At 48.2% G+C, this 24,020-nt stretch overlaps 8 protein-coding genes across 18 annotated transcripts in view; 5 read left to right on the forward strand and 3 right to left on the reverse strand.

Moving 5' to 3' along the window:
• LOC120444631 (ryanodine receptor) overlaps positions 1–8,077 on the forward strand; it is a 28,464-nt gene extending 20,387 nt beyond the window's left edge. For 7 of the 9 annotated variants that reach the window (XM_039624489.2, XM_044005894.1, XM_039624478.2 and 4 more), the window contains 8 exons: positions 26–2,123; positions 2,468–2,580; positions 3,203–3,548; positions 3,771–4,071; positions 4,349–4,459; positions 4,519–4,938; positions 4,999–5,200; positions 5,264–8,077. In XM_039624489.2, coding sequence (XP_039480423.1) covers positions 26–2,123; positions 2,468–2,580; positions 3,203–3,548; positions 3,771–4,071; positions 4,349–4,459; positions 4,519–4,938; positions 4,999–5,200; positions 5,264–7,943 — 6,271 coding nt within the window. In that variant the 3' untranslated portion in view covers positions 7,944–8,077. The other 2 variants (XM_039624452.2, XM_039624534.2) reach the window with 2 other exon arrangements.
• A 158-nt stretch (positions 8,078–8,235) lies between these two features.
• LOC120444682 (F-box/LRR-repeat protein 2) lies at positions 8,236–11,430 on the reverse strand. Its single transcript, XM_039624546.2, has 3 exons — positions 11,275–11,430; positions 9,885–11,144; positions 8,236–9,821 (listed from the first exon to the last, which is right to left on the reverse strand). Exons 1-3 carry the CDS (start codon positions 11,323–11,325, stop codon positions 9,063–9,065), a joined length of 2,070 nt encoding a protein of 689 aa, XP_039480480.1. The 5' UTR covers positions 11,326–11,430; the 3' UTR covers positions 8,236–9,062.
• Positions 11,431–11,858: 428 nt separating this feature from the next.
• LOC120458405 (dynactin subunit 2) lies at positions 11,859–13,355 on the forward strand. The gene is made up of 3 exons (XM_039646034.2): positions 11,859–12,020; positions 12,098–13,019; positions 13,078–13,355. Exons 1-3 carry the CDS (start codon positions 11,985–11,987, stop codon positions 13,260–13,262), a joined length of 1,143 nt encoding a protein of 380 aa, XP_039501968.1. The 5' UTR covers positions 11,859–11,984; the 3' UTR covers positions 13,263–13,355.
• A 370-nt stretch (positions 13,356–13,725) lies between these two features.
• On the forward strand, positions 13,726–19,073 carry LOC120458665 (protein transport protein Sec31A). Its single transcript, XM_039646399.2, has 11 exons — positions 13,726–13,862; positions 14,051–14,266; positions 14,329–15,292; positions 15,352–15,595; positions 15,655–15,767; positions 16,081–16,180; positions 16,313–17,727; positions 17,792–17,899; positions 17,961–18,272; positions 18,573–18,644; positions 18,706–19,073. The coding sequence occupies exons 2-11, from the start codon at positions 14,070–14,072 to the stop codon at positions 18,892–18,894; spliced, it is 3,714 nt and encodes a 1,237-aa protein (XP_039502333.1). The 5' UTR covers positions 13,726–13,862; positions 14,051–14,069; the 3' UTR covers positions 18,895–19,073.
• LOC120458668 lies at positions 19,018–20,532 on the reverse strand. Of its 2 annotated transcripts, none has more exons than XM_039646402.2 (2): positions 19,660–20,532; positions 19,018–19,606 (listed from the first exon to the last, which is right to left on the reverse strand). In XM_039646402.2, exons 1-2 carry the CDS (start codon positions 20,402–20,404, stop codon positions 19,110–19,112), a joined length of 1,242 nt encoding a protein of 413 aa, XP_039502336.1. In that variant the 5' UTR covers positions 20,405–20,532; the 3' UTR covers positions 19,018–19,109. The 2 variants fall into 2 exon arrangements, with proteins under 2 accessions (XP_039502336.1, XP_039502335.1); XM_039646401.2 differs by having other exon boundaries at positions 19,018–19,609; positions 19,660–20,525.
• A 58-nt stretch (positions 20,533–20,590) lies between these two features.
• Positions 20,591–20,938, forward strand: LOC120458670. The gene has a single exon (XM_039646405.1). It carries the CDS (start codon positions 20,662–20,664, stop codon positions 20,893–20,895), a length of 234 nt encoding a protein of 77 aa, XP_039502339.1. The 5' UTR covers positions 20,591–20,661; the 3' UTR covers positions 20,896–20,938.
• Positions 20,884–21,640, reverse strand: LOC120458669 (MRG/MORF4L-binding protein). Its single transcript, XM_039646403.2, has 2 exons — positions 21,209–21,640; positions 20,884–21,156 (listed from the first exon to the last, which is right to left on the reverse strand). Exons 1-2 carry the CDS (start codon positions 21,621–21,623, stop codon positions 20,966–20,968), a joined length of 606 nt encoding a protein of 201 aa, XP_039502337.1. The 5' UTR covers positions 21,624–21,640; the 3' UTR covers positions 20,884–20,965.
• A 49-nt stretch (positions 21,641–21,689) lies between these two features.
• On the forward strand, positions 21,690–23,388 carry LOC120458671 (guanine nucleotide-binding protein subunit gamma-1). 2 transcript variants are annotated; one of them, XM_039646407.2, is made up of 2 exons: positions 21,690–21,830; positions 22,595–23,388. In XM_039646407.2, the coding sequence occupies exon 2, from the start codon at positions 22,615–22,617 to the stop codon at positions 22,825–22,827; it is 213 nt and encodes a 70-aa protein (XP_039502341.1). In that variant the 5' UTR covers positions 21,690–21,830; positions 22,595–22,614; the 3' UTR covers positions 22,828–23,388. The 2 variants fall into 2 exon arrangements, with proteins under 2 accessions (XP_039502341.1, XP_039502340.1); XM_039646406.2 differs by having other exon boundaries at positions 21,701–21,830; positions 22,415–23,388.
• The last annotated feature ends 632 nt before the right edge of the window (positions 23,389–24,020 follow it).

A 24,020-nucleotide genomic window follows, 5' to 3' on the forward strand; every position in this document is an offset into this window, starting at 1 on the left:
CATCTTGACATTTTCCTGACTTTAGGCCATCAAAGGGAGGAGCTGTGGAAGAGGGAGGTGCCACCCAGGCTGCAGTTGAACTGCGCTTCTCGTACTCCCTACTGGAGAAGCTGATTCAGTATCTGGACCGGGCCACCATCAACATGAAACTGCTGAAGCCATCGACCACGTTCAGTCGCCGCTCATCCTTCAAGACGGCCACCAGGGACATCAAGTTCTTCTCGAAGGTGGTGCTGCCCCTGATGGAGAAGTACTTCTCAACGCACCGGAACTACTTTATCGCCATTGCCACGGCAACCAATAATATTGGAGCAGCCTCGCTCAAGGAGAAGGAAATGGTGGCCTCGATCTTCTGCAAACTGGCCGCTCTACTGCGCAACCGACTGAGTGCATTTGGACCGGATGTCCGCATCACAGTACGGTGCCTCCAGGTCCTGGTTAAGGGCATCGATGCACGCACCCTGACCAAGAATTGCCCCGAGTTCATTCGCACCTCCATGCTAACCTTTTTCAACCAGACATCCGATGACTTGGGTAACACGATCCTTAACCTACAGGATGGCAAGTACAGTCACCTGAGAGGGACTCACCTGAAGACCTCCACATCGTTGGGATATGTAAATCAGGTGGTATTGCCCGTACTTACTGCCATGTTTGATCACCTGGCAGCCTGCGATTACGGCAGCGATTTGCTTCTCGACGAGATCCAGGTGGCTTCCTACAAGATCCTGGCTGCTCTGTATCATTTGGGTACCGATGGCACGCTGACGCATGATCGGAAGTATCTTAAGACCGAGATTGAGAGGCATAGACCCGCTCTGGGATCCTGTCTGGGAGCTTACAGTTCCTGCTTTCCGGTGGCCTTTTTGGAGCCCCACCTTAACAAGCACAACCAGTACTCCCTGCTCAACCGTATTGCGGATCACTCACTGGAGGCGCAGGACATTATGGTCAAGATGGAGAGCTGTATGCCAAATCTGGAGACCATTCTCGCCGAGGTAGACCAGTTTGTGGAGTCGGACAAGACGTACAACGATGCGCCGCATATTATCGACGTTATTCTTCCGCTGCTCTGTGCCTATCTACCATTTTGGTGGTCACAGGGACCGGATAATGTGAGTCCCACCAGCGGCAACCACGTGACCATGGTCACAGCCGATCACATGAATCCGTTGCTGCGAAATGTGCTCAAAATGATCAAGAAGAACATTGGCAATGATAATGCTCCTTGGATGACTCGTATTGCTGCCTACACACAGCAGATCATCATCAATACGTCGGAGGAGTTGCTCAAGGATCCGTTCCTACCGCTGGCGGAGCGTGTAAAGAAGCGTACTGAGAACATGCTGCACAAGGAGGACAGCATGCGAGGATTCATCAAGTCGGCCACAGACGACACTTCGCAGGTGGAGACGCAGCTGCAGGAGGACTGGAATCTGCTAGTGCGAGACATATACTCGTTCTACCCCCTGCTTATCAAGTATGTGGATCTGCAGCGAAACCACTGGCTGAAGGACAACATACCAGAGGCCGAGGAGCTCTACAACCATGTGGCGGAGATCTTCAATATCTGGTCCAAAAGCCAGTACTTCCTTAAGGAGGAGCAGAACTTCATCTCTGCTAATGAGATCGACAATATGGCCCTGATCATGCCAACTGCAACCAGGAGGTCGGCCATCTCGGAAGGCGCTCCAGCCGTGGGTGGTAAAGTCAAGAAGAAGAAGAAAAACAGGGACAAGAAGCGCGACAAGGACAAGGAGGTGCAGGCCAGTCTGATGGTGGCCTGCCTGAAACGCCTCCTGCCCGTGGGACTGAACCTGTTCGCGGGTCGAGAGCAGGAACTGGTGCAGCATTGCAAAGATCGGTATCTGAAGAAGATGCCCGAGTACGATGTGATCGAGTTCGCCCGCAACCAGTTGACCCTGCCGGATAAGCTGGACCCCTCTGACGAGATGTCCTGGCAGCATTACCTTTACTCAAAGCTGGGTAAGACGGAGGAACCGGTGGATGAACAGGCGCTGGAGAAGGCCAATGTGAACTCCAACGAGAAGGGCAAGGACAAGACTCAGGAGACGGTGGATCGCATAGTGGCCATGGCCAAGGTTCTGTTTGGCCTGCACATGGTAAGTGCCGGATCAACTCCGCTTCGGCGGGATGGGATGTATGGATGCATCCCAATCTCTATCTCGATCTGTCAAAATTTTAATATTTCAAAAAGCACAATCCTGATGCCATCAGTTCGAGTAACTCATCTCTATTAAAACTGTACGAGCTTGTCTGTGCAACAACTTAAATCTTTCAACTTTAATCTCTTAATCACTCGATCTTTCTTTTCCTCTCGAAACATCAACAACATGATCAACACCAACATCGACATCGACATGCACCCACATCGCCAACTCTTCATCCACCCCGACAATTGTTGACTGTTGAAATGCTGACCGTCCCGTGAACGAAACATTTACAGATCGACCATCCACAACAGCAGAGCAAGAATGTCTACAGGAGCGTTGTGTCGATCCAAAGGAAGCGTGCCGTAATCGCATGCTTCCGTCAGACATCGCTACATTCTCTACCCAGGTTATTACCGATTGCAGATTTCAGATTGCAGATTGCAGATTACAGATTGCCGATTGATTAGCTCTGTGGGAACCAACTAACCATACTAGTGTTCTATAAGTTTATCTGTCCTAACGCCCATTTTATCATCGTCTTCAATGGCATCAATCTAATCCGATCCCTTGTTTATACTGAATCCCCACTAATAGCTAATGCACTAATGTGAGCGCCGTGTTCTAAACGTCATTTGTATTATTGTATATTTTTATGGACTTGCCGCACGCTTGCTTGCCACTTGCCAATCCGATTCCGAATCCCTTAGGCAGCCAGCTCCAAGAACAGATCCAAACGGTGGGGATCAAAGATCTCGGTGGCGCGTCGCCAGGCAGTCATTTCAAGCTTACGCGCCAAGCATCTTTATCGCATGAGCAGGTGGTACTCGTTCTCGTAGTCGCATCGATTGGTTCATCGTCTCTTAAGTTTCTTTAATTTTCAACCCCAAGGATCAGCATCAGTTCTTATTTATACTTTGTGTTGCTCTCTAACTTGATTTGATTAACCATATGCATGCCAAAGCGTTTTTTCTAACTATTTATAACTATCTATGCACAAATCACTAACTATTGAACGCAATCCCATCCAGACACCGTGCCTGCAACATCTTCGCGCGATCCTACTACGAGCAATGGCTGCAGGAGGAGAACGTGGGCCAAGAGGTGATGGTCGAAGACCTGACGCAGACGTTCGAGGACTCTGAGAAATCCAAAAAGGAGGGCGAGGAGACGGACAGCAAGCCAGATCCGCTAACCCAATTGGTTACCACATTCTGTCGCGGTGCGATGACGGAACGCAGCGGTGCCCTCCAGGAGGATCTGCTATACATGTCCTATGCCCAGATCGCGGCGAAGTCCACGGGCAAGGAGGAGGAGGAGGGCGGCGACGAGGAAGGCGGTGAGGGAGGCGAAGAGGGCGAAGGCACCAGCATTCATGTAAGTCGATTCCAACTGACAAACCCCCGCTAACAACAGCTTATACCCCAAAACCCTACATGTCTGACTCAGTGTCGGATGAGGCAGTTAATGGTAACTATTTCTTCATCTGAAATAAGTAAACAATCGCTTTATAATTTTATATATCCTATACCCAGCTTAAAGCCCCAGTCTCCTATATATTATGTTTGCCTTAAAAACCATTCATTAATACCTCAACAGGAACAAGAGATGGAGAAGCAGAAACTGCTCTTCCATCAGGCACGTCTCTCCAATCGTGGCGTTGCCGAAATGGTGCTGTTGCACATTTCCGCCTCCAAAGGTATACCTTCGGAGATGGTAATGACGACACTCAATCTCGGCATCGCCATTTTGCGCGGTGGCAACATCGACATCCAAATGGGCATGCTGAACCACTTGAAGGAAAAGAAGGATGTTGGCTTCTTTACGTCCATCGCCGGACTGATGAACTCCTGCAGTGTACTGGACCTGGACGCCTTCGAGCGAAACACCAAAGCAGAGGGTAAGTCCATCCGCCCTGAGATCCTACGCACCCACCTCCACCAGCTTTAAGTTGCCGCACCCGGTTTATTTTGTTCGCATACTTCTTAGTTCGATTAGTCTATTGATTTGTGTCTACTTCCTTCCAACTGATTTCCCAACCACCCAACACCACCATGCCTCGCATGCCATTACCACCACCAACCCACCAATCCCGTGTACGTGATTCCCGCTATCGTTGTACCAATCCACCCAAATTTGTCACACGAACAAAGAGTATATTCCGAGTGCGGGTGCAGGTCTTGGTGTAGGTTCCGAGGGCGCCGCGGGCGAGAAAAACATGCACGACGCGGAGTTCACCTGTGCGCTGTTCCGGTTCATCCAGCTGACCTGTGAGGGTCACAATTTGGGTGAGTTTTAGGAGATAAGAGAGTTGAAAACGCATGATCCTCTAACTCGTCCCTTACAGAATGGCAAAACTACTTGAGGACCCAGGCCGGTAACACCACCACCGTAAACGTGGTCATCTGCACTGTGGATTATTTGCTGCGTCTGCAAGAGTCCATCATGGACTTCTACTGGCACTACTCGAGCAAAGAGATCATCGATCCCGCTGGAAAGGCCAACTTCTTCAAGGCCATCGAAGTGGCTAGCCAAGTATTCAACACCCTCACTGAGGTCATCCAGGGTCCTTGCACCCTTAACCAGCAGGCCTTGGCACACTCGAGGTTGTGGGATGCAGTGGGTGGGTTCCTCTTCCTGTTCTCCCACATGCAAGACAAACTGTCGAAGCACTCCAGCCAAGTTGATTTGCTTAAGGAACTGCTCAATCTACAAAAGGACATGATCACCATGATGCTCTCCATGCTGGAAGGAAATGTTGTTAACGGTATAGGAATTGGCTTACCAACTATGAATGACTAATGCATATTAATGTCCGAATTAACAGGCACTATTGGAAAACAGATGGTGGATACGCTGGTGGAATCCGCCAGCAACGTGGAGCTGATTCTTAAGTACTTTGACATGTTCCTGAAGCTCGCCGACCTTATTGAATCACCCAGCTTCCATGAAGTGGATATGAAGAACGAGGGTTGGGTGACCCCCAAAGACTTTAGAGAAAAGATGGAGCAATCCAAGAACTACACACCGTAAGTGAATATAAAGTATTGCCAATCGCAGAGTATCACAGATTATGACGCTCCGTTTTACAGGGAAGAAATGGATTTCCTTTTGGCCTGCTGCGAGCGCAACCACGAGGGCAAGATCGATTATCGGGCCTTCGTGGAGCACTTCCACGAACCATCAAAGGAGATCGGTTTCAACCTGGCTGTGCTCCTAACCAACCTTAGCGAACACATGCCAAACGAACCACGCCTGGCGCGCTTCCTGGAGACCGCCGGCTCGGTGCTCAACTACTTCGAGCCCTTCCTGGGTCGCATCGAGATTCTCGGCAGCTCCAAGCGCATCGAGCGAGTGTACTTCGAGATCAAGGACTCGAACATCGAGCAATGGGAGAAGCCCCAGATTCGCGAGTCCAAACGTGCCTTCTTCTATTCCATCGTCACCGAGGGTGGCGACAAGGAGAAACTTGAGGCCTTTGTGAACTTCTGTGAGGATGCCATCTTTGAGATGACCCACGCGTCGGGGCTGATGGCCACCGATGATGGCGGTGGCAATGTGAAGCGGGATACTGCCTATAGTTCCTACATGAGCGAGGAAGAGGAGGAGCGAGCTGCTCGTGATCCCATCCGCCGCACCATTACCGCTGTCAAGGAAGGACTCAAGTTCGGAGTGCACATGCTTAGTCCGGCGAACATCAAGCACCAGATCGGCGTGATGCAGACCAAATCCATACCAGAACTTATTGTCGGCTTTTTTAAGATCATCTTTTATATATTTTACTATACCGGATACGCGCACTTCTGCGTGGTGCGTTACATATTCGGAATCCTACTGAACCTGATGCGAGGACCTGCCCCGGAGCAGGAGGAGGAACCGGTGGTGGAGGAGGAAACGTTTGGAAGAGCACTACCACCATTGCCACTGGAAGAACCGCCGGGCACAGTGCAAGCCTTTGGTCTGGACATCAACAAAGAGGAGAACGGCATGTACAAGGTGGTGGTGCACGAGTCTCCAGCGAATTCCTCGATGGAGGAGGGCGGAGAATCCAGTCCCGAGGACGGAGCAGCTCCCAGCGGAGAATTGGTTGAAGGTGAACCGCACCAGGAGCCCATTTCCATTGTGGATCTCCTGGGTGGAGAGGCTGCAAAGAAGGCGGCACAGGAGCGACAGGAGGCACAAAAGGCTCAGGAGGCCGCGATGGCCTCCATCGAGGCGGAAGCCAAGAAGTCGTCATCTGCGCCTCAGGAGACTCCAGCCGTCCACCAGATCGACTTCTCTCAGTATACCCATCGGGCCGTTAGCTTCCTTGCCAGGAACTTCTACAACCTTAAGTATGTTGCCTTGGTGCTGGCTTTCAGCATTAACTTTATGCTGCTTTTCTACAAAGTCACCTCGTTTACCGAAGAAGCGGACAGCTCTGCCGAAGAGGAGCTCATTTTGGGCTCGGGGTCGGGAGGAGGTGCGGACATCACGGGCTCCGGCTTTGGGGGATCTGGGGACGGTGGATCGGGCGATGGCGAAATGGAGGACGAAATACCGGAACTTGTGCACGTGGACGAAGACTTCTTCTACATGGAACACGTTCTCCGCATTGCGGCATGCCTCCACTCACTTGTCTCTCTGGCCATGTTGATTGCGTACTACCATCTCAAGGTTCCACTGGCCATTTTCAAGCGGGAGAAGGAGATTGCCCGTCGCCTGGAGTTCGAGGGATTGTTCATTGCGGAGCAGCCGGAGGATGACGACTTCAAGTCGCACTGGGACAAGCTTGTTATTTCTGCGAAAAGTTTCCCGGTTAACTACTGGGACAAGTTCGTGAAGAAGAAGGTGCGCCAAAAGTACAGCGAGACCTACGACTTTGACTCGATCTCCAATCTGCTGGGCATGGAGAAGAGCACATTCGCGGCTCAGGAGAGCGAGGAAACAGGCATCTTTAAGTACATCATGAACATCGACTGGCGCTATCAGGTCTGGAAGGCTGGCGTTACCTTCACGGACAACGCCTTCCTCTACTCGCTGTGGTACTTCAGCTTCTCGGTTATGGGTAACTTCAACAACTTCTTCTTCGCCGCCCATCTGCTCGATGTGGCCGTGGGCTTCAAGACCCTCCGCACCATTCTGCAGTCTGTAACCCACAACGGCAAGCAACTGGTGCTGACTGTGATGCTGCTCACCATCATAGTATACATCTACACTGTGATTGCTTTCAACTTCTTCAGGAAGTTCTACATCCAAGAAGAGGACGAGGAGGTGGACAAGAAGTGCCACGACATGTTAACCTGCTTTGTGTTCCATTTGTACAAGGGTGTGCGAGCGGGAGGTGGAATAGGCGACGAGATCGGGGACCCAGATGGAGACGACTACGAGGTCTATCGCATCATCTTCGACATCACGTTCTTTTTCTTCGTGATCATTATCCTGCTGGCCATTATCCAGGGTCTGATCATCGACGCCTTCGGCGAGCTGCGTGACCAATTGGAGTCGGTGAAGGACAACATGGAGTCCAACTGTTTCATCTGCGGGATGGGCAAGGACTTCTTTGACATAGTACCGCACGGCTTCGACACGCACGTCCAGAAGGAACACAACCTAGCCAACTACATGTTCTTCCTGATGCATTTGATTAACAAGCCGGACACGGAGTATACCGGCCAGGAGACGTACGTGTGGAACATGTACCAGCAACGCAGCTGGGACTTCTTTCCAGTGGGAGACTGCTTCCGCAAACAATACGAGGATGAGCTTTCTGGCGGAGGCGGCGGCGGTTAAAGGACGATTTGCTGCGTCTGCTTTCTGGGCACAATCACACTGGCACTGGACGGTCCAAGGACTCTCGGGATCCACTTTTGTATCGGTAATTGGACAACATTTTTACCTAGTCAACTTTAGCAATGTATTTTAAGCAATATCCTACACAATCGTTTTTATGTACGTAGGAGTACGACCTGTTTCCAAACTAAAATATTGATGACGATTCTAGCACGTATAAAAACAAATGTTCTTAACTCATTTTGAAATAAATCTATTCATTTTGAACGAACATTGGTCTTCGATATTTTATTTATTCTTTATTAGATCGTCAAGAAGAACAAACTTTGTTATGGGTGAATATTAAATTACATTTGAATTTAAGTGAAGTCCCAAATATCAAAGCTGGTTAGTCGATTCCATATTGTAAAAACAGTCATTCGATTAATATATATTTAGTTTCTACATTGAATTTTGTTCTTCAAATATAAATTTAACTATCTGTACGATTAACTAGACATTTATAAAAGTTCTTAGTTATTTTATATGTTTTTATTTACAAATACATTAATCATTCAAGGTCATTTCTCTCACTAACGATTTTATCGTATAAAGCTTATAAGAAGTGACAGTGACTTGTTACAATAACCACAATTGTATTTTCGAAAACTTAATTTTTTTGTTGTTCACTTAAACTGAAGTAACAAATTTTCAACTTTACAACTACTAACGAACTAAATCAAATTTAATACTCAACAGTAGAAAACAACTTTAATTTAGGCAACCGATTAGGCATCAATTTACAATCGTGTACACTTTTCATACGATTCGTACCTTACAGAAAAATCACAGTTGAATGTGGACAAACGTTACGTATGAAAATTTAATTACATTACAATCGAGACTTGTTTTAACATGTGCGGTTAGGGTAAATTTAAGTGTATATATATGCATATATATCTATATCTGCTGTATATATGTATATTTGACTAAAGCTTTCACAGCTATAGCCCAGCTGCAGGGGCTGATAGGTAAAAATAAATATATCTGTGTTGTTCCAACGGCTGGGGCGATTGACTAGCGGAAGTTGTACAGCTGAAAGTAGTACAGCATCAAGACAATAAAGATCGCGGCAAAGTATCAGTAATCGAGTCGTTTCTTCAGACGGAAAAACTCGGCATTGTCGATGCTTGTCAGATTGTCCATGTTAAGGTTGCGCAACGTCTTCACGCCCGACAGTCTCTCCTCCAAGTCTGTGTACATGCTCCGGCATCGGTAGATTGACAGCGTCTGCAGGCAGCTACAGTTCGTGATAATGGCGTCCAGCGTGTGCTCCGTCAACTGGCTGCACCCGCTGATATGCAAAGCCTTTAGGCGGGGCAACTTAGCCGTTACCACCTGGATGGTCTTGTCCGTAATGTTGTAGCAGTCGGATAGATCGAGCTCCTCAATAGATGGACAACTGCTGACCATTGCCTCCATACCCAGCAGCGAAATCTGCTGGCAGTTGGAGAGCATTAGGCGCCTCAGTTCGATGTGCTTCAGCCCATATTTCAAGGATACATCGCTGATCTTATTGCAGCCGCGCAAGTTTAACGATCGCAATCCACGCAACTGCTGAATGTTGTGACCCTCGAAATCATCCTCGCGTATCAGATTCATTTCGTAGGCGGCCAGCATGGCCTGCTTTCGTCGGGCATCACGAACAATCTCATCCTCGGCCTTGCTTCTGAGCGAAATCTTGATCGACTGCAGGGAACCCGCAAGGCTGTCTCGTTCCACCAGCGTGTTAGGGTATGGCGGGTAGAAGTTGTCCATCGTCGACACCTGCGAGCCAGACTGCTTGCGACTCAGTTCCAGCTTGGATATGTTTATACCTGTGAGGGCTGCATCGGTTAACTATATGGAAATAAGAGCGTTTTACAAGGGAGGATCTATATATACCGCAATTTTCTGTCTTACCCCACTGCAGTGCTCTAGTGAGAGCTCGCGCAGCCAACGCAGCTGGCCGATGACCGACTGGATAGCCTCATCGGTGGCTCCATTGACACAGTGATTCAAGTGCAGTGATCGCAGACACCGTAAATTACTGGCAATAGCCTTGATGCATTCCTCGCAGATTTGTAAGTAGGACACGTTCAGCTCCTGCATTACTGGGTTCTCCTCACAAGCGATACCTTCAATGATGCCGCTGCTTGTCAAGTTGTCACAGTTTGAAATGTCCAGACTTTTGAGACGCTTCAGCTTGGCCAAGTGGATGGCACCAGCATTTGTTATGCTCAGGCATCCGTTCACCTTCAATTGCTCCAGCTGCGGATTAGTTTGTACCAGGGCGGCCAGATTCTCATCGTTCACACACATTGTGGCCGACAAATCAAGGGCACACAACTGGGGCTGGGAGGCTAGAAAGTTTCGGATTGTGGTGCAATTAAGCTGCCTGCATCCGGCCAAATAGAGGCGTTGGAGCTTGAGATTGAGGTCGCAGAGGGACAACAAAGCCTGACCTATCAGAGTGTGGCTAAAATTCAGCACGCGGAGAGTACAACGCTGCAGGTGCAGAATGGTGAGAATAAACTTGAAAGTGAGCACAGATTCGCTGGGCAAAACGTGATCAGAGGAGCTGGTAGCAGGGTAAAATCTGCGATGAATGGCATTGTGAAAGGCTATGTGACAGCCGGACATGTTGATCGCCTCCAGACTAGGCATGAAAGATGTGAGACGCATAAGAATGGCATCAGTGAGGTACTGGTTCTCGCAGAGGGTCAGCTCCTTGATGCCGGCCAGGTTACTTGCTAAGTCGTTTAGGTCAGGACAGGAATTGTTGTAAGAGTCCAGGAAAGAGCCGGACATGAACAAAGGCAGACAGCGCTTTAGCGACAGCGAGTGGAGATGGGGCAAAACGCCCAACATGCCGTAGAACTGTTTGTCGTTTAAATCCACATTGTCCAGAGCCAGGGATTGAGCGGTCCTGCCCATAAAGCGCATCAATTCCTTCACTTGTCCCAATGTCACGTCTTCAAACAGGAAGTGCTGAAAACGTCGCTCACAGCGCATCAAATCCAATCCAGGACTCAATTGGTCCGATAGCACCACCTTAGAAAAGCAGACTCGCGTCCGCATGTTAAACTCCGTCTGATCCAGGGCCGCATGCCACCTCTGGCAGGTTGATCCTGCCGCTTGTAGGTCCGAATAGCCCAGATAGCTAAAAATCTTCAAAACAATCTGGAGGCAGAACAGAAAAAACAAAATCAGCTGACTGCCCTAACAGGTATATGGATATGTAGATATAGATACGCTCGATATGATAGATTGGTCACGGGACCGCGGCAGTCCGTTCACATTATATACTCACCTCCAGCGGCAGATCATCGTATCTGTGCAACCCATATTCTGAACAAGACATTATTCTATTGTTTTCGAATGCAAAATTTAAGTTTAGCACAACCTAGTAGCAACTCCCACCGCCCACTCACTTTGCCCGCAAACTACCCGAAAACTATAGTGTTGACTAACTTAGTATCTGTGCTAGGTACAGTATGACCGTAAAGATTTGCTATCCTAGCTGGACTATAAAATACCAGACGAAGAATGTACCTTCCTCAGATTTCCAGTTGGATTTTTTGGAACTCAATAATTCATTACTGCAGATGACAGCATTTTTAATTTACGCCGTGCTCGCAAAAAAAAGGGCTTCAAATTGCACATTAGGCTTTTACATATTTTTAAAAATGTTTGCCTCTAGAACAAAATACATTTTTTTCAATTATTATATTGAAGTATAAAATACAATCGCTCAATTAAAATTTTTACTATACTAAAATAACCTTCTTTTAAAGACTTCTTATTCTAAGCTCATATTGACCGTTACAAATAAGTACCGACATTTATTGGAATTCCCATTCCAATAAAAGGTGCACTATGGCATTTGTACGGTAATCGTGCACGGTCACTTTTTTTATGACATCAGATTGAATTGCTTGTTAAAAAAAAGGATTTTTGCAAGGTTTAGAACTATTTCGTTGCCCAAGGATTCCGGACACCACCATCGAAGTGCCCACAATAATGGCCGATCCCAAATTCCAAAACCTTCCGGGAATAGTAAGTCGGAATTCCGCACCATTGCAGTGACGTTTGAGCTTTCGTTTTTGCCCATTTACTTACTATGTGTTTTTTAGGCTTATGACCAGCCGGATGTGTACGAAACTCCCGATGACCCGGAGCCTGATACATCCGACTATTACGAAGAGGAACCGGAGAATGAATCCATCGAGCGACTGCATATCTCTCCGAGCATCGCCCACAAGCGATTCAGCGGAGCAACGCTCGAAGGGAGTGTGGACTTCACTGATCGCATTGGACGCCGAACGTGCAGAGGATACGATGCCCGCGGGTCCAGCGACTACGAGCTGGTCGGCCAGGGTGAGAAGGAGACTCCAGTGCAGAAGTGCCAACGCCTGCAGATCGAGATGAACGAACTTCTGAACGAGGTTGCCGCCCTGCAGGTGGACCGCAAGGTAGCCGACGAGGAAAAGCAGTCGTACGACGCAGTGGCCACTGTTATCAGCACGGCCCGAAAAGTACTGGAGTCGCTGAAACTGGAGCAAGTGCTGGGCAAGGAGCAGACGCCTGGCAGTAAGCAGGTGAAAGCTCTCATCAGCCAGGTGGAGGAGTTCAAGCAGTCCGGTGTTCTCACGGCCATACCCACGCCTGGCACCGATCTGGCGGCCACCGCCCGCGTGGCGAGCCTAGAGCAACGACTTTCGCAGCTGGAGAAGGTAGTGGGTGCCCAGCCTGACAAGCTGAGCCGGCTTACCGCCGCCACCAACACCACCAATGTACTAGAGGCCGTGCGTCATCTCAGCACCAAGGCGGCCCTGATACAGCCTGATAAACTGGACACTATCGAGCAGCGCCTGACCTCGCTGGCTGGCAAGATGGATGCCATCGCCGAGAAGTCCAGCGGCAGTGCCCAGGACGCAAAACGAGATCAGAAGATCACGGAATTGTACGACATCGCCAAGCGCACCGAGCCCGTGGTGGAAATACTGCCGCACGTCATCGAACGCATGCAGGCTCTCGAAGCCCTTCATAAATATGGTAAGCATTTTTATTTCAGCTAGTGCTCGTTTATGTAATTAATCAAATGGCCTTTTAGCAAACAACTTCGCCAAGATCATCGCAGAGATTGAGCAAAAACAGGGAACCATTACGACTAGCCTGGTGAACAACAAGGAGCTCTTACATTCCGTACAGGAAACTTTCGCCCAGAATCTGGAGACCATCAACAACAAGGTGGCCAAGGTGGAACAACGTGTGGCGGCTATTTCGTCTGCTAAATGAGTGAATGCTAATCATGCGTATTATATATAGCTAATATTTATGAAAACTACTTAAAATAAAGAGATCTACATTCGAGTCTTTTCTAAAAGTTAATACGTGATCTGAACATTTTAAAATGAGTTCTAAATAAATATTAATAATAATAACTTACGAATACAAAAATTCGATGCAAAATAAATAGGTATAAGATGAAATTAAAAAATGTGGAACAATTTTCTGTTTGGCTTAGTTCTTAGTTATTTGTTGAAGATACATTGACATAGTCCGCTGAGTTTAGAGGAAACTTAACGCGCTCAACTAATTCATAATAAAAGCTTATGGATAAATTTTGTTTAAATAATCTTGAATGATCAATTGGCATCATAATTTATAAAACTGATCAAAAAAACAACTTTTGAAATTGCACAGTTGAGTTGACAGTATAATTTGCCTGCACCTATTTGGTATTTTAATGCGTACCCAATGGTATATTACGTTGTCAGAGCACGGTCACACTGGCCGTTCCTACGGTTCTTAAAAATATTAACGTTTCCAGTTAAATATAAGATCTAAAAATCTCGGTACAGCGCAAGCGAGTACAAATTGCTTTAACAATTGTGTGTAAGTTGCGCAATTAGCATAATTAAGAATAGTTAAATTCCGGCGAACAGTACTGGGTCACAGCTGCAATGAGGAGACCAATGGGAAAAAGTGATGACGGGGCTTACTCCAATTGGACGTGACACAATTTCGTTCTGAGGTTTAACCAACGATAATATTTGTGTTTTTTACTTTATTCGCACGTGCAGCACGAAGGGCCATTGCAAGATGAAGATCAAGGAACTGCAGAAGACGGTGAACATTGCCTGGTCGCCGGCGCAGCAGCAGCAGATTCTCTTGGCTGCCGGTACCGCCGCCCAACAATTTGATTCCAATGTCAATTCCACTCTAGAGTTGTACTCCCCGAACTTTAGCGATGCCACATACGATCTGGAGCTGAGGGCCAGTGTTTCCAGCCAGTACAAGTGAGTTTTGTGGAAGTTTCAGTACCAAGAGTCCTTTACAAAACACGCTTTTCCTCCCGCAGGTTCCAAAAACTTATCTGGAGCCCCGTGGGACCTCACCCAAGTGGACTAATTGTGGGCGGTTGCGAGGCGGGACAAATCAACATATACTCAGCCGACAAGTTGCTCGCCGGCAAGGAAGATCCGCTGCTGAAACGCCAGGACAAGCACACAGGCGCCGTTAGCGGGTTGGACTTCAATCCCTTCCAGAACAACTTGCTGGCATCATGCGCCTCCGAATCGGAAATCCTAATCTGGGACCTCAACAACCCGGAAACTAGCATGAGCCCCGGCGCCAAGACACAGCCGCTAGAGGACGTAAAGAACGTTGCGTGGAACAGGCAGGTGCAGCACATTCTGGCCTCCGTGTTCAGCACGCGCTGCGTGATTTGGGATCTGCGTAAAAGTCAACAGATCATCAAGCTCTCGGACTCGCAGTCGCGAGTGAGGTGGCACGCTATTGAGTGGCATCCGGAGGCGGCGACGCAGGTTTGGCTGGCTTCCGAGGACGACCAGGCGCCGGTGGTGCAGCTGTGGGATCTGCGTTATGCCACGGCTCCAGCTAAGACATACCAGATTCATGAGCGCGGAGTACTGGGAATGTCGTGGTGCCTGCAAGACAACGATCTGATGGTTTCGTGTGGCAAAGACAACCGCATTTATTGCTGGAACCCCAATACCAAGATTCCAGAGGGAGAAATCCTATCTGAGGTTGCTACCACTGCCTCCTGGTACTCCGATGTGCAGTTCTGTCCACGCAATCCGGCTCTGATAGCAAGCGCCAGCTTGGAGGGAGCAGTTTCTATTTATTCTCTACATGGAGGCACTCACCACCTAGTCCAAACTGCCAACAAGATTGCCGACTCTTTTCCGGGCATGGATCAATTTTCCCAGGAGCCAATTCCGCAGCAGGCCACGCAAGTGGTTTACCATGACCTGGCCCACGCTCCCAAGTGGATGAAGCGTCCCTGTGGCGTTGCCTTTGGAGTGAGTTAACGTCAACAAGTTTTCTAACCTATTAAACAAATCACCTTTTCCGTTTTTAGTTTGGTGGCAAGTTGGTCAGTTTTAATGGAACCTCGAAAACGGTCAAGGTCCAACAGCTAACCACCGAATCTGCCCTTGTGGAACGGGCCAATGCCTTGGAACGTTCTCTGGTCGATGCTAACTATTTGGATTACTGTCGGCAGCGGGCCGACGAGACACCTGATCAGCACGGACGCTACATCTGGTACTTTATCAAGGCGAACTTCGAGCTTAATCCCAAGGAGGAAATGCTGAACCTCTTGGGTAGGTCCACTATATGCGTACTCGGCAACATATGTTAAGATTTTTAATTATTTTTTAAGGCTACAACAAAGACGACATCGATAGCAAGTTCAACAAGTATATCAAGGAAACAGATGGGAACTCGCATTCGGATGTGGATACTCTGACGACCCGCATTTCGACACTGACCCATGTAAGTACTCGATAGAGCATGTCTTATCAGTAAAAACCGAAAAACGAGCAGCATTGCGTAAAATTGAAATCTTCCACGTATATTCATCTTGCTCTGTATATTTCTATCCGATAACATAACTCATGCTATGCCATGCCATGCCGTAGAGCGACTCTTCTGAGGTTGAGTGTGATCAGAGTACAAACTATAGCACCGATAATTCGGTAAGAGCTTACATTCAAGGCTCTTAATCGAAGCCAACAAATTCATGGCAGCTTTTCTGGCAACCATTTAAAATGTATTCTTATACAATTGTTTTTTTCTTACCCTGCAGACGCAAGACAACAAGTTTGATGTAAATGCAATCGACTCACAAAATCACAACGACTTCGCCGCTCCACCAAGGCCGCAATTCAAGATTCCCAGCGGAGATCGTAAGTAATACATATATGTCCACTTAATTTGATAACTCTATCTAAACATAAATATCATAAAAGCTTTTGAACAAAATAGTTCTACATTGGCTTGTAACCATTTGTTAAATATCGAATTTGTATGCTTTGCAGACTCTGATAGCATGATTGCCGAGGCAATACTCACAGGCAATGTAGATGCTGCCGTGGAGCTTTGTCTGGAAGCCCAGCGCATTCCTGAAGCCCTTATTATCGCCTCAACTGCTGGCATAGAGACTCTAACCCGCACTCAAACACGCTACCTGCTGCAGCAGAAGAACGAGCTTTCGCAAGTGATCTCCGCATTGGTATCCCGTGACTGGCTGGACTTTGTTAACAGATGCACTGTAGACTCGTGGAAGGAAGCCCTGGTGGCCGCCCTCAAGCACAGCGAACGCAAGGTGGTGGACATCTGCGAACGACTGGGCGATCGCCTCTTAAGTGAGTGCGCTTCAAGCGCCGAGTTTACGCGCAATGCCATGCTCTGCTACATTTGCGCCGGCAGCATCGACAAACTTGTCACCGCCTGGTACCAGTTAAAGCGGCTGGAGCAGCAGAACCCCGGCTACAAGCCCAACACCGCAGAGTTGCAGGACTTAGCTGAGATGGTGATGCTGATGTGCAAGTCGTTGGAGCAGCAAGGCATATCCGTGGACCTGGCAGGTCGCTTTGCTGGCTTCCTAACTGAGTACGGCGGTCTTCTTGCGTCCCAGGGTGCTCTTACTGCAGCCCTGCAGTACATTACCACCTTGGGAGGAGGAGCAGCTAGCGAAAGCGATGTTCTCCAGAGCCTGCGAGAACGGATAAATAACGCTGTCAACCTGGACTACTCCCAGCCAGCAGCAGTCGCTGCCGCTCCCCTTAGCTACCAACAGCAGCGCAATCGGGGATCTTTCTCGCAGCCACAGCCATCGGTTGCCATGCCCTACGGCCAGACGCCCAATCAGTATGCACAGCCCAGCTGGCCAACGCAAGTGCCTCCATTACAAACAGCATACCCAGGAGCCCAGCTGCCACCGCCGCAGATCTTCAATCCGCAGCCTGTGAAACCAGAGCCTTTGGCCCAACCACCGCGCCCACTCAGCAACGCCAGCTCTTCAGGTGGTCCACCGCAAGCAGGAGGCGCATCATCGTCCGGCGGATCGGGTCTTTCCGGCCGCTCCAAATACGTTTTAGATCCATCTGTAGCAGCTCCAACCAGTTCCTACGGCCTGCCATACAATCCAGTGCCGGCACACGTTCCATCAGCGGTCCCATTTGGCAGCGGAGGAGTGTCTGGTCCCGTACCCCAGCCAGTTAGCGTGCCAACCTACAACAGCAAGGAGTTCAACACGAATCCGATTGCGGCTGCCCAACCTTACAACCCGTCGTCATTCATGCCAGGTCAGCAGAATCAGTTCCTGCCCGGTGTAAACCCCATTGAGGCAATGCCACCGCCAGCTGCGCCACCGATCATCCAGAATGTGCAACGCAATCCCACACCACCACCTGGCTGGAACGATCCTCCTGCACTGAAATCTTCGCGAGCGGTATGTACTTGTCATAAAAAATATAAATATTAAGATAATTTTTCAATGTTTGCTTCTTTACCAGCCTAAGCCTAAGCCGGTCGTTGAACCAAGTGCTGCAATCTTTCATCCCCTGTTCCCAGTCGACCCGAATCAAAACCAGAACGGTTATGTCGACCCCTCTCAATATCAGGTAGAATCCACTTTCTAGATTTGTGCTAAGGAAGTACATTACAAATTTATACTTCTTCTAGCACGCACCACCACCTGGAGGAGTGCCCAATACGTACTACAACCCGGGTGCCTTTAACAACAATCCCCAGCAGCAATCATATCTCCAGCCTCAGCAGCCACCCTCTGCGATTTCGAACCAGGGAGGACTCCAACAGCAGAACTGGCAGGGGCAGCAGCAAACCATTGGCTATACTGAGCAGCCAGCACCCATCCAGCAACAGCGCCAACCGGAGCCTCCCAAGGAGAAGGCCCCGCTTCCCGAGGAGTACATATACTTGCAGACAGTGCTGGAGGAGCTGAAGAACCGCTGCTTGGGCGCAACCAATGATCCGGTGAGTCAATAATAATAATGAATCAATAAATAAATATAGACATATTAGCTAACTTATTATACCCATTACTCAAAGAGTAAAAGGGTATACTATATGTGTTGAAAAGTGAGTAACAGGCAGAAGCGTTTCCGACCATATACAGTAAATATATTCTTGATCAGGATCAATAGCCAAGTCGAACTGGCCATGTCAGTCTGTCTGTCCGTCCGTATGAACGCCTCGATCTCAGGAACTAATAGTCGGGGAACTCGACTATTGCATTATCTCTTGATTTTATTTTAAATTTTCTTTCATTTTTAGCGCACAAAACGGAAGTTTGTCGATGTTGTAAAGAGGCTCGAAAATCTCTACGATTGCCTAAGAGATGGAAAGGTGAGCATCTGCTTTAGATCGATTCAATTGCATTCGCTTATGTGACTTACTTTCATTTCAGCTAACTCCCACAACGGTGCAATATCTGAATCAAATAGTACAGTACATTCAAATATCCGACTATGCCAATGCACTAGAAATCCACACGCGAATTGCCTTCGGAACGGACTTTGCGCAGTGCGCCGGCTTTATGCAGGGACTGAAGGTTCTCCTGCAATCCGCATCCGAGCTGCAGTTGGTTTTGCGCTAAAGCACCGTCGCCGGATCGTAGCCAAGCTCACTAATCGTATATTCTTATTGTGTCTTCAGATATCAATGTCTTTTGTGTTTTGTATACAAAGTGTGGTTACCTTCGTTAGTGTAGGCTGGGATTACCAGAGTGTCAACGTTATTCCGTGTATTGAAATATATTTCCACTTAAATCGCAAATAGACATATGCATAAATAACAAATCGAACCTTGCTTTCACAAGAGCTTCGGCTGGTTCCTGATATTCTCCAAATCCAGTTGAATATGTGGCGAAGAGGCCCTAGGAGATTGGGGACTCACTTGCTCCAGTTGCTCCTCGGGCAGCAGGCGGTATTTCTTGAGATACTTGTACGATGCATTGGAAATGTCGTTGGGACTCTGCGAGTGGCTGATGTTGTCGATCTGACGCAGTGGCTCAGGATTAGGGGACTTTGGCGAGGCCCCCAGGCGCATCTCCTTCATCAGCTCATCAACGGGTTGGCGCAAATACTTCAGCGCCAGCTCGTTCATCACCAAGCTCTTCTCAGTGTTTGGCTTGGCCAGTTGAGGGATCCGCTTAGCCTGAGGCGTAATGGCCCGGTACCCCGTAGATTGGGCTATTGGTGGATTTGGACGAGGAGACGGAAATTGCGGAATCACTCGAGCCTGTGGCGAGGGAAGTGGTTCCTCCTCCTCTGCTATGTAATCCTGAATAATCGGAGATAAGCGTCTACCTGCTAAGGAGAATTTTTATCGGGTTCTTTGCATACTCTTTCGCTTTACCTACCATTATTGGTAGTCAAAATATCACACTGGCTGGCAGTGGTGCTGCTGGCTTTTGAGATGCCTTCGGGTTTCGCTGGCTGCTGTTGCTGCAAAATCAGCTCGCAGAGATTCCTAAGCTGTTGTTGCTCATGGCGCATGGACTCCACAAGGGATACCAGGGCCGACAGGTCACTCTTATTGGCCAGGTTGCTAACGTCGATGTCGGAGTAGACGACCTGTGGCAGTGAGTTTCGCGGAGGAGATGGGTTGAAGGGATCTGTCTGTGTGCCAGCACAAATGGTGAGGACATCAGCGTTGGACGAGCTGGACAAGCGCCTGGATTGATAGACCTGTGGCTTGGGTTCGGCATTATACCCCCCAGCATTGCAGTTTAATTGATTGGTAGTCTGCTGCGCATCGCTTGCGTGGTGGCGATCCCGGGGCATCACCAGGTATTCCTTCGAGGAGCACGGGCTATTGCTGCTTGGAGCGGTGCGCGGTCCCAGTTCCGTGGCCAAAATGGGCGAAAAGTTGACCCTGGGCAGCATTTGCTTTTTCCAGGACGCAAAGGTGGGTGCAGCACGAGGGGATGACTCCTGATGTGACTGCTGCGCCTGCATCTGCGGATCCTGTGGCGGCTGACCAAACAATATGGACACCTCCGGTACGGTGGGCCCTATTATTTCATTGGTGTGGCCCATGGGCACTGCTGCACTCGGTCTGGGCGCTAGCCTGGGCAGCATATCCTCCGTTTCGGGCACAAACATTTGGAGAGTATTTGTTTATATTTGCTTATTAAATTAAAATCGAGCGGGAGAATCTGTCCAATTGGAGCTCAATCGAATTAGGGGTGGAACTAGGGCTGACTTAAAACGCAATTTTATCGATACCTCAGCGAGTTCACCCTACCCTTAGCCAAGTTTCAAAGTGTAGCAATCGCAATGCACAGCACAGCCTATGGGGATAGCATGAGTCACCCTGTTGACTGTGTGTCATAGCAAAAACTGAAATCTCTCCAGGAAATATGCCTGTTTTGGAGCACATCGAAGCCATGGCCGAGACTCCGACTCCAGCTGGGAACAGCCCTGCACAGGCAAACGAAGATACCCCGCCCCAGGCAGTCCGGGAACTGACGCAGACGGATTATCTGAACCGACGCCTCCTCAAATCGCTTCTGGAAAACATGCAGGCCACCGAAGTTCTGGCGCAGGAAAACGGGAACGGATCCAACGAGGAGGACAACGAATTCGAAGAATAAATCCTTTAATTAGAGTACAGTAAAACTAGTGAGCTAAAACGGATCAACAATCGTCAAATTCGGGGGCCACCTATATGCGACGGCGCTTGTTGGTCTGCACCGGCGGCGGCGTGGTGGAGGGGCTGATGGATTCATTGGACATGGAGCCGCGTGTGCGCTTGGCCGGACGCTTGGGCAGCTGCTCCTGGGGCTTGGAAACGTGCTTCTTGTCGCCTTCCTTGGCAGAATTTGCCGGTACCGGCGCTTTGGTTGCAAGTGGAGCTGTAAAACAAAAATACTTAAAGGTGAACCTTGATGACAACTAACGTGTTACCTTTGCCATTCGTCTCTGTGGTTGGAAGAGCCGACTGCGCCTCTCCACTCTCTTCGTTGGCATGCAGCTCCACCGTCTTTTTGCTCTGTAGCGTTCCGTAATCCTTCTCCGGCAGACTGAACTCGCGCTCCTCGTTGGGAAAGGGCAGCGACTCCAGATCGTCCAGTTCCTTCAGCTTGTACATGGTCCCCAGGTGGCGCCAGATCAGCTCGCTGGGCATTTCACGGTTGAGCGACTTGGACAGACGCTGGACGATGCAGGACATGTAGAAATGCTTGTTGATTCCCACCGGGCGCAGACCCTCCATTGCGTGGAACAGCTGCAGCTCTTCTTCGGCGGACCACTCGTGGTCGATTGGGGCCGGCAAAGGAGCCGCCGATCCGGCCACAGCCAGACCCTTGTCCTTGGCCATCATTTTGCAGAGAGCATGGAACTGAAAAGTGGGCCGAATTGAATGTTTTCCTGCGCAAATATTAGCGATGGCACGCGGGCGCGCTCACGCGGCAAACTATCGCCGCGAGGCACATCCCTAATTTGGGTGTGTATCCACATTTATTCGTCAACTTTGCTCGATTTTGGCCCGTTGCATTCGAGAATAAAAAAAACATATAAATCGGAACTGGTAATTAACAAATAGTGTGCCAATATAGTAATGTGTTGTGTGTGCATCCGTCGAAATCTTTACTTTCCCACTATAATCCCAATGCTAACCACACGGCGCAGTACGCAATCGTGTGTGTGTGTTTTCTCCTCCTCCTACTTCTACATAAAATTTTTTTGGGTGTTTCCAACAAATTGACTAATGTTTTTTGTACATAACTCGGGATTTCCATGTGCTGGCACAAGTAACACCCATCAACACCACGCCCACTTTGGCCAGTAAATAACCTTGCACTTGTTTGCGACTAGGCTTCCAGTTCGCCTGGAAAGTTAATCAGCAATGCGATCGATGAAACTAATGGGGAAACCTGGGCTTACATGTGCCACAAAATACACATATGCGTAGATTGACTCACAAGCTATCCTAACTTCCCGCCTAGTACTAAACTAAACTATGTACACCATTCTATCAACTATCTCTGTCTAGAATCGCGGAAATGTATACATATAGCTTTGTGTCGCCTGTTTGATGTTGTGCCCGTATGGGAAAGCCTGTACAAAGAATCAGATATCTAAACTACATATAACCAAACTTGTTATTTCCAGCCAGCCATTAAGATCCATCCAAACCAGTATACCCAGAATCATACGATAAGATAAGCCAAAGACCAAGCCCTTCGGCGAAGCCACACAAGCACTAGAACCACCAAGCACACCACCCCAAATCCACTATCCTGTAATTGCATTTCCCAGTATCCGTAACACTGAGAACCTTTTCAACCATAGGCCTATCCGAGACAGCCATCATGGACGTAATGTCATCATCCCTACAGCAGCAGCGCGTTGTGGTCGAGCAACTGCGTCGCGAGGCGGCTATCGACCGCCAGACGATCTCGGAGTCTTGCGCCAAGATGATGAAGTACATAACGGAGCACGAGCAGGAGGACTACCTGCTCACCGGGTTCACCAGCCAGAAGGTGAATCCCTTCCGCGAGAAGTCGTCGTGCACCGTCCTCTAAGGAGGCGGAGCGGAAGGTCCGCCGTTGCCGAGGAGTCAGCGATCGCCGGCGGACGTTTAGTTTATTTTTAGTTTAGCAAGATGGACTAGGACGCAAAAGTGTGCAGTACTTCTCCAGTACCAGTCAACGTCACCTGGAACAATATATATACGTGTGCAAAAGCCACAAATACTACGATTGTCATAAGCAATATCATTACAAGAAGTTTGAATTCCAATTGCAATTGCGAGAAATATATATATATTTAAATCGATATATCAATGTGTACCAGCCACGTTAACAAGTAATGTAATGTCCGAAACCAGAAACCGAAACTCAATGTCAAATCTGAGTCTATATCTAAATCTAAATCGAAGCATTTGTTCCAAAGATATCAGAGTTGTTTCCTTCCCGATGAGTAACGCCGTTAATGTACACGAATATCCCAACTATAACGACAATTAATGCGCTGACTATAGCATCTACTACTCTACCTAAACCGAAACACTTATATATACAAAACTATCAACTTAGTCAGACATACAAATTTATCAATAAACGTAAACTCAGTCGAAACGAAAATACATATATTTTGCTTTCTTATTTCGAGAAATATCTGTTGTATTTGTTGAAAATTGAAAAGATAACAAGACGAGAGAAAGAAGGACAAGTTGTATTGAAGATGTATGTATTTTGAAGCTTATTAATTATTAACCACCAGCGGGTGGATTGACACCACTAACAACAAATGTACGCAAATATCTTATTGAATTACTTAAAAGCTTTAACACGAAGCAGAAATGCTACCCACAACAACAAGCTAGTTGAACTTATCGCAATATTTAGTGCGTTTATTATCCAGTTTTTCTTAGTCAAAATATATAACGAACGTTGCAGTAAGCGGCAAGAGCATATAATACCAAAGAACTCGAAAATGTAACCAATATTTATCTCTAGCGTAGTTTCTCCATTTTAATTCACTACGGCGTAGCAAGCCAATATCCAGTTGAATGAAAGCAAACAGTTTCGCAAGACCAATAATTTATTTCATTTCGCCACAACACCACACAGAAGTCCTCAGAATTTGAAAACTGTCCGTTTCTTCAGTTTACCGAGAATGACGAGAAGAATGTGTGATTCTTCCCCCTAAAAGGCAAGCATGCCGCACCCATTTTATTCACATAAACGTGTCGAACGCGATTAATTAAAATGTT

The sequence above is a fragment of the Drosophila santomea genome, chromosome 2L, assembly GCF_016746245.2.
Source record: "Drosophila santomea strain STO CAGO 1482 chromosome 2L, Prin_Dsan_1.1, whole genome shotgun sequence".
In the NCBI taxonomy this organism is placed as follows: Eukaryota; Metazoa; Arthropoda; class Insecta; order Diptera; family Drosophilidae; genus Drosophila; species Drosophila santomea.

Bases quoted from the DNA above. Each gene is read 5' to 3' on its own strand.
- LOC120458669 (XM_039646403.2), bottom strand. From the start codon at position 21,623: ATGATGGCCAAGGACAAGGGTCTGGCTGTGGCCGGATCGGCGGCTCCT. The intron at 21,157-21,208 runs GTAACACGTTAG...TTTGTTTTACAG, and splicing joins CACAGAGACGAATGGCAAAG to CTCCACTTGCAACCAAAGCG.
- LOC120444682 (XM_039624546.2), bottom strand. From the start codon at position 11,325: ATGTCTTGTTCAGAATATGGGTTGCACAGATACGATGATCTGCCGCTG. The intron at 11,145-11,274 runs GTGAGTATATAA...TTCTGCCTCCAG, and splicing joins ACGATGATCTGCCGCTGGAG to ATTGTTTTGAAGATTTTTAG. The intron at 9,822-9,884 runs GTAAGACAGAAA...ATTTCCATATAG, and splicing joins CACTAGAGCACTGCAGTGGG to TTAACCGATGCAGCCCTCAC.
- LOC120458668 (XM_039646401.2), bottom strand. From the start codon at position 20,404: ATGTTTGTGCCCGAAACGGAGGATATGCTGCCCAGGCTAGCGCCCAGA. The intron at 19,610-19,659 runs GTAGGTAAAGCG...AATTCTCCTTAG, and splicing joins TATTTTGACTACCAATAATG to CAGGTAGACGCTTATCTCCG.
- LOC120458670 (XM_039646405.1), top strand. From the start codon at position 20,662: ATGCCTGTTTTGGAGCACATCGAAGCCATGGCCGAGACTCCGACTCCA.
- LOC120458671 (XM_039646407.2), top strand. From the start codon at position 22,615: ATGGACGTAATGTCATCATCCCTACAGCAGCAGCGCGTTGTGGTCGAG.
- LOC120458405 (XM_039646034.2), top strand. From the start codon at position 11,985: ATGGCCGATCCCAAATTCCAAAACCTTCCGGGAATA. The intron at 12,021-12,097 runs GTAAGTCGGAAT...TGTGTTTTTTAG, and splicing joins TCCAAAACCTTCCGGGAATA to GCTTATGACCAGCCGGATGT. The intron at 13,020-13,077 runs GTAAGCATTTTT...ATGGCCTTTTAG, and splicing joins CGAAGCCCTTCATAAATATG to CAAACAACTTCGCCAAGATC.
- LOC120458665 (XM_039646399.2), top strand. From the start codon at position 14,070: ATGAAGATCAAGGAACTGCAGAAGACGGTGAACATTGCCTGGTCGCCG. The intron at 17,900-17,960 runs GTAGAATCCACT...TACTTCTTCTAG, and splicing joins TCGACCCCTCTCAATATCAG to CACGCACCACCACCTGGAGG. The intron at 18,645-18,705 runs GTGAGCATCTGC...CTTTCATTTCAG, and splicing joins ATTGCCTAAGAGATGGAAAG to CTAACTCCCACAACGGTGCA.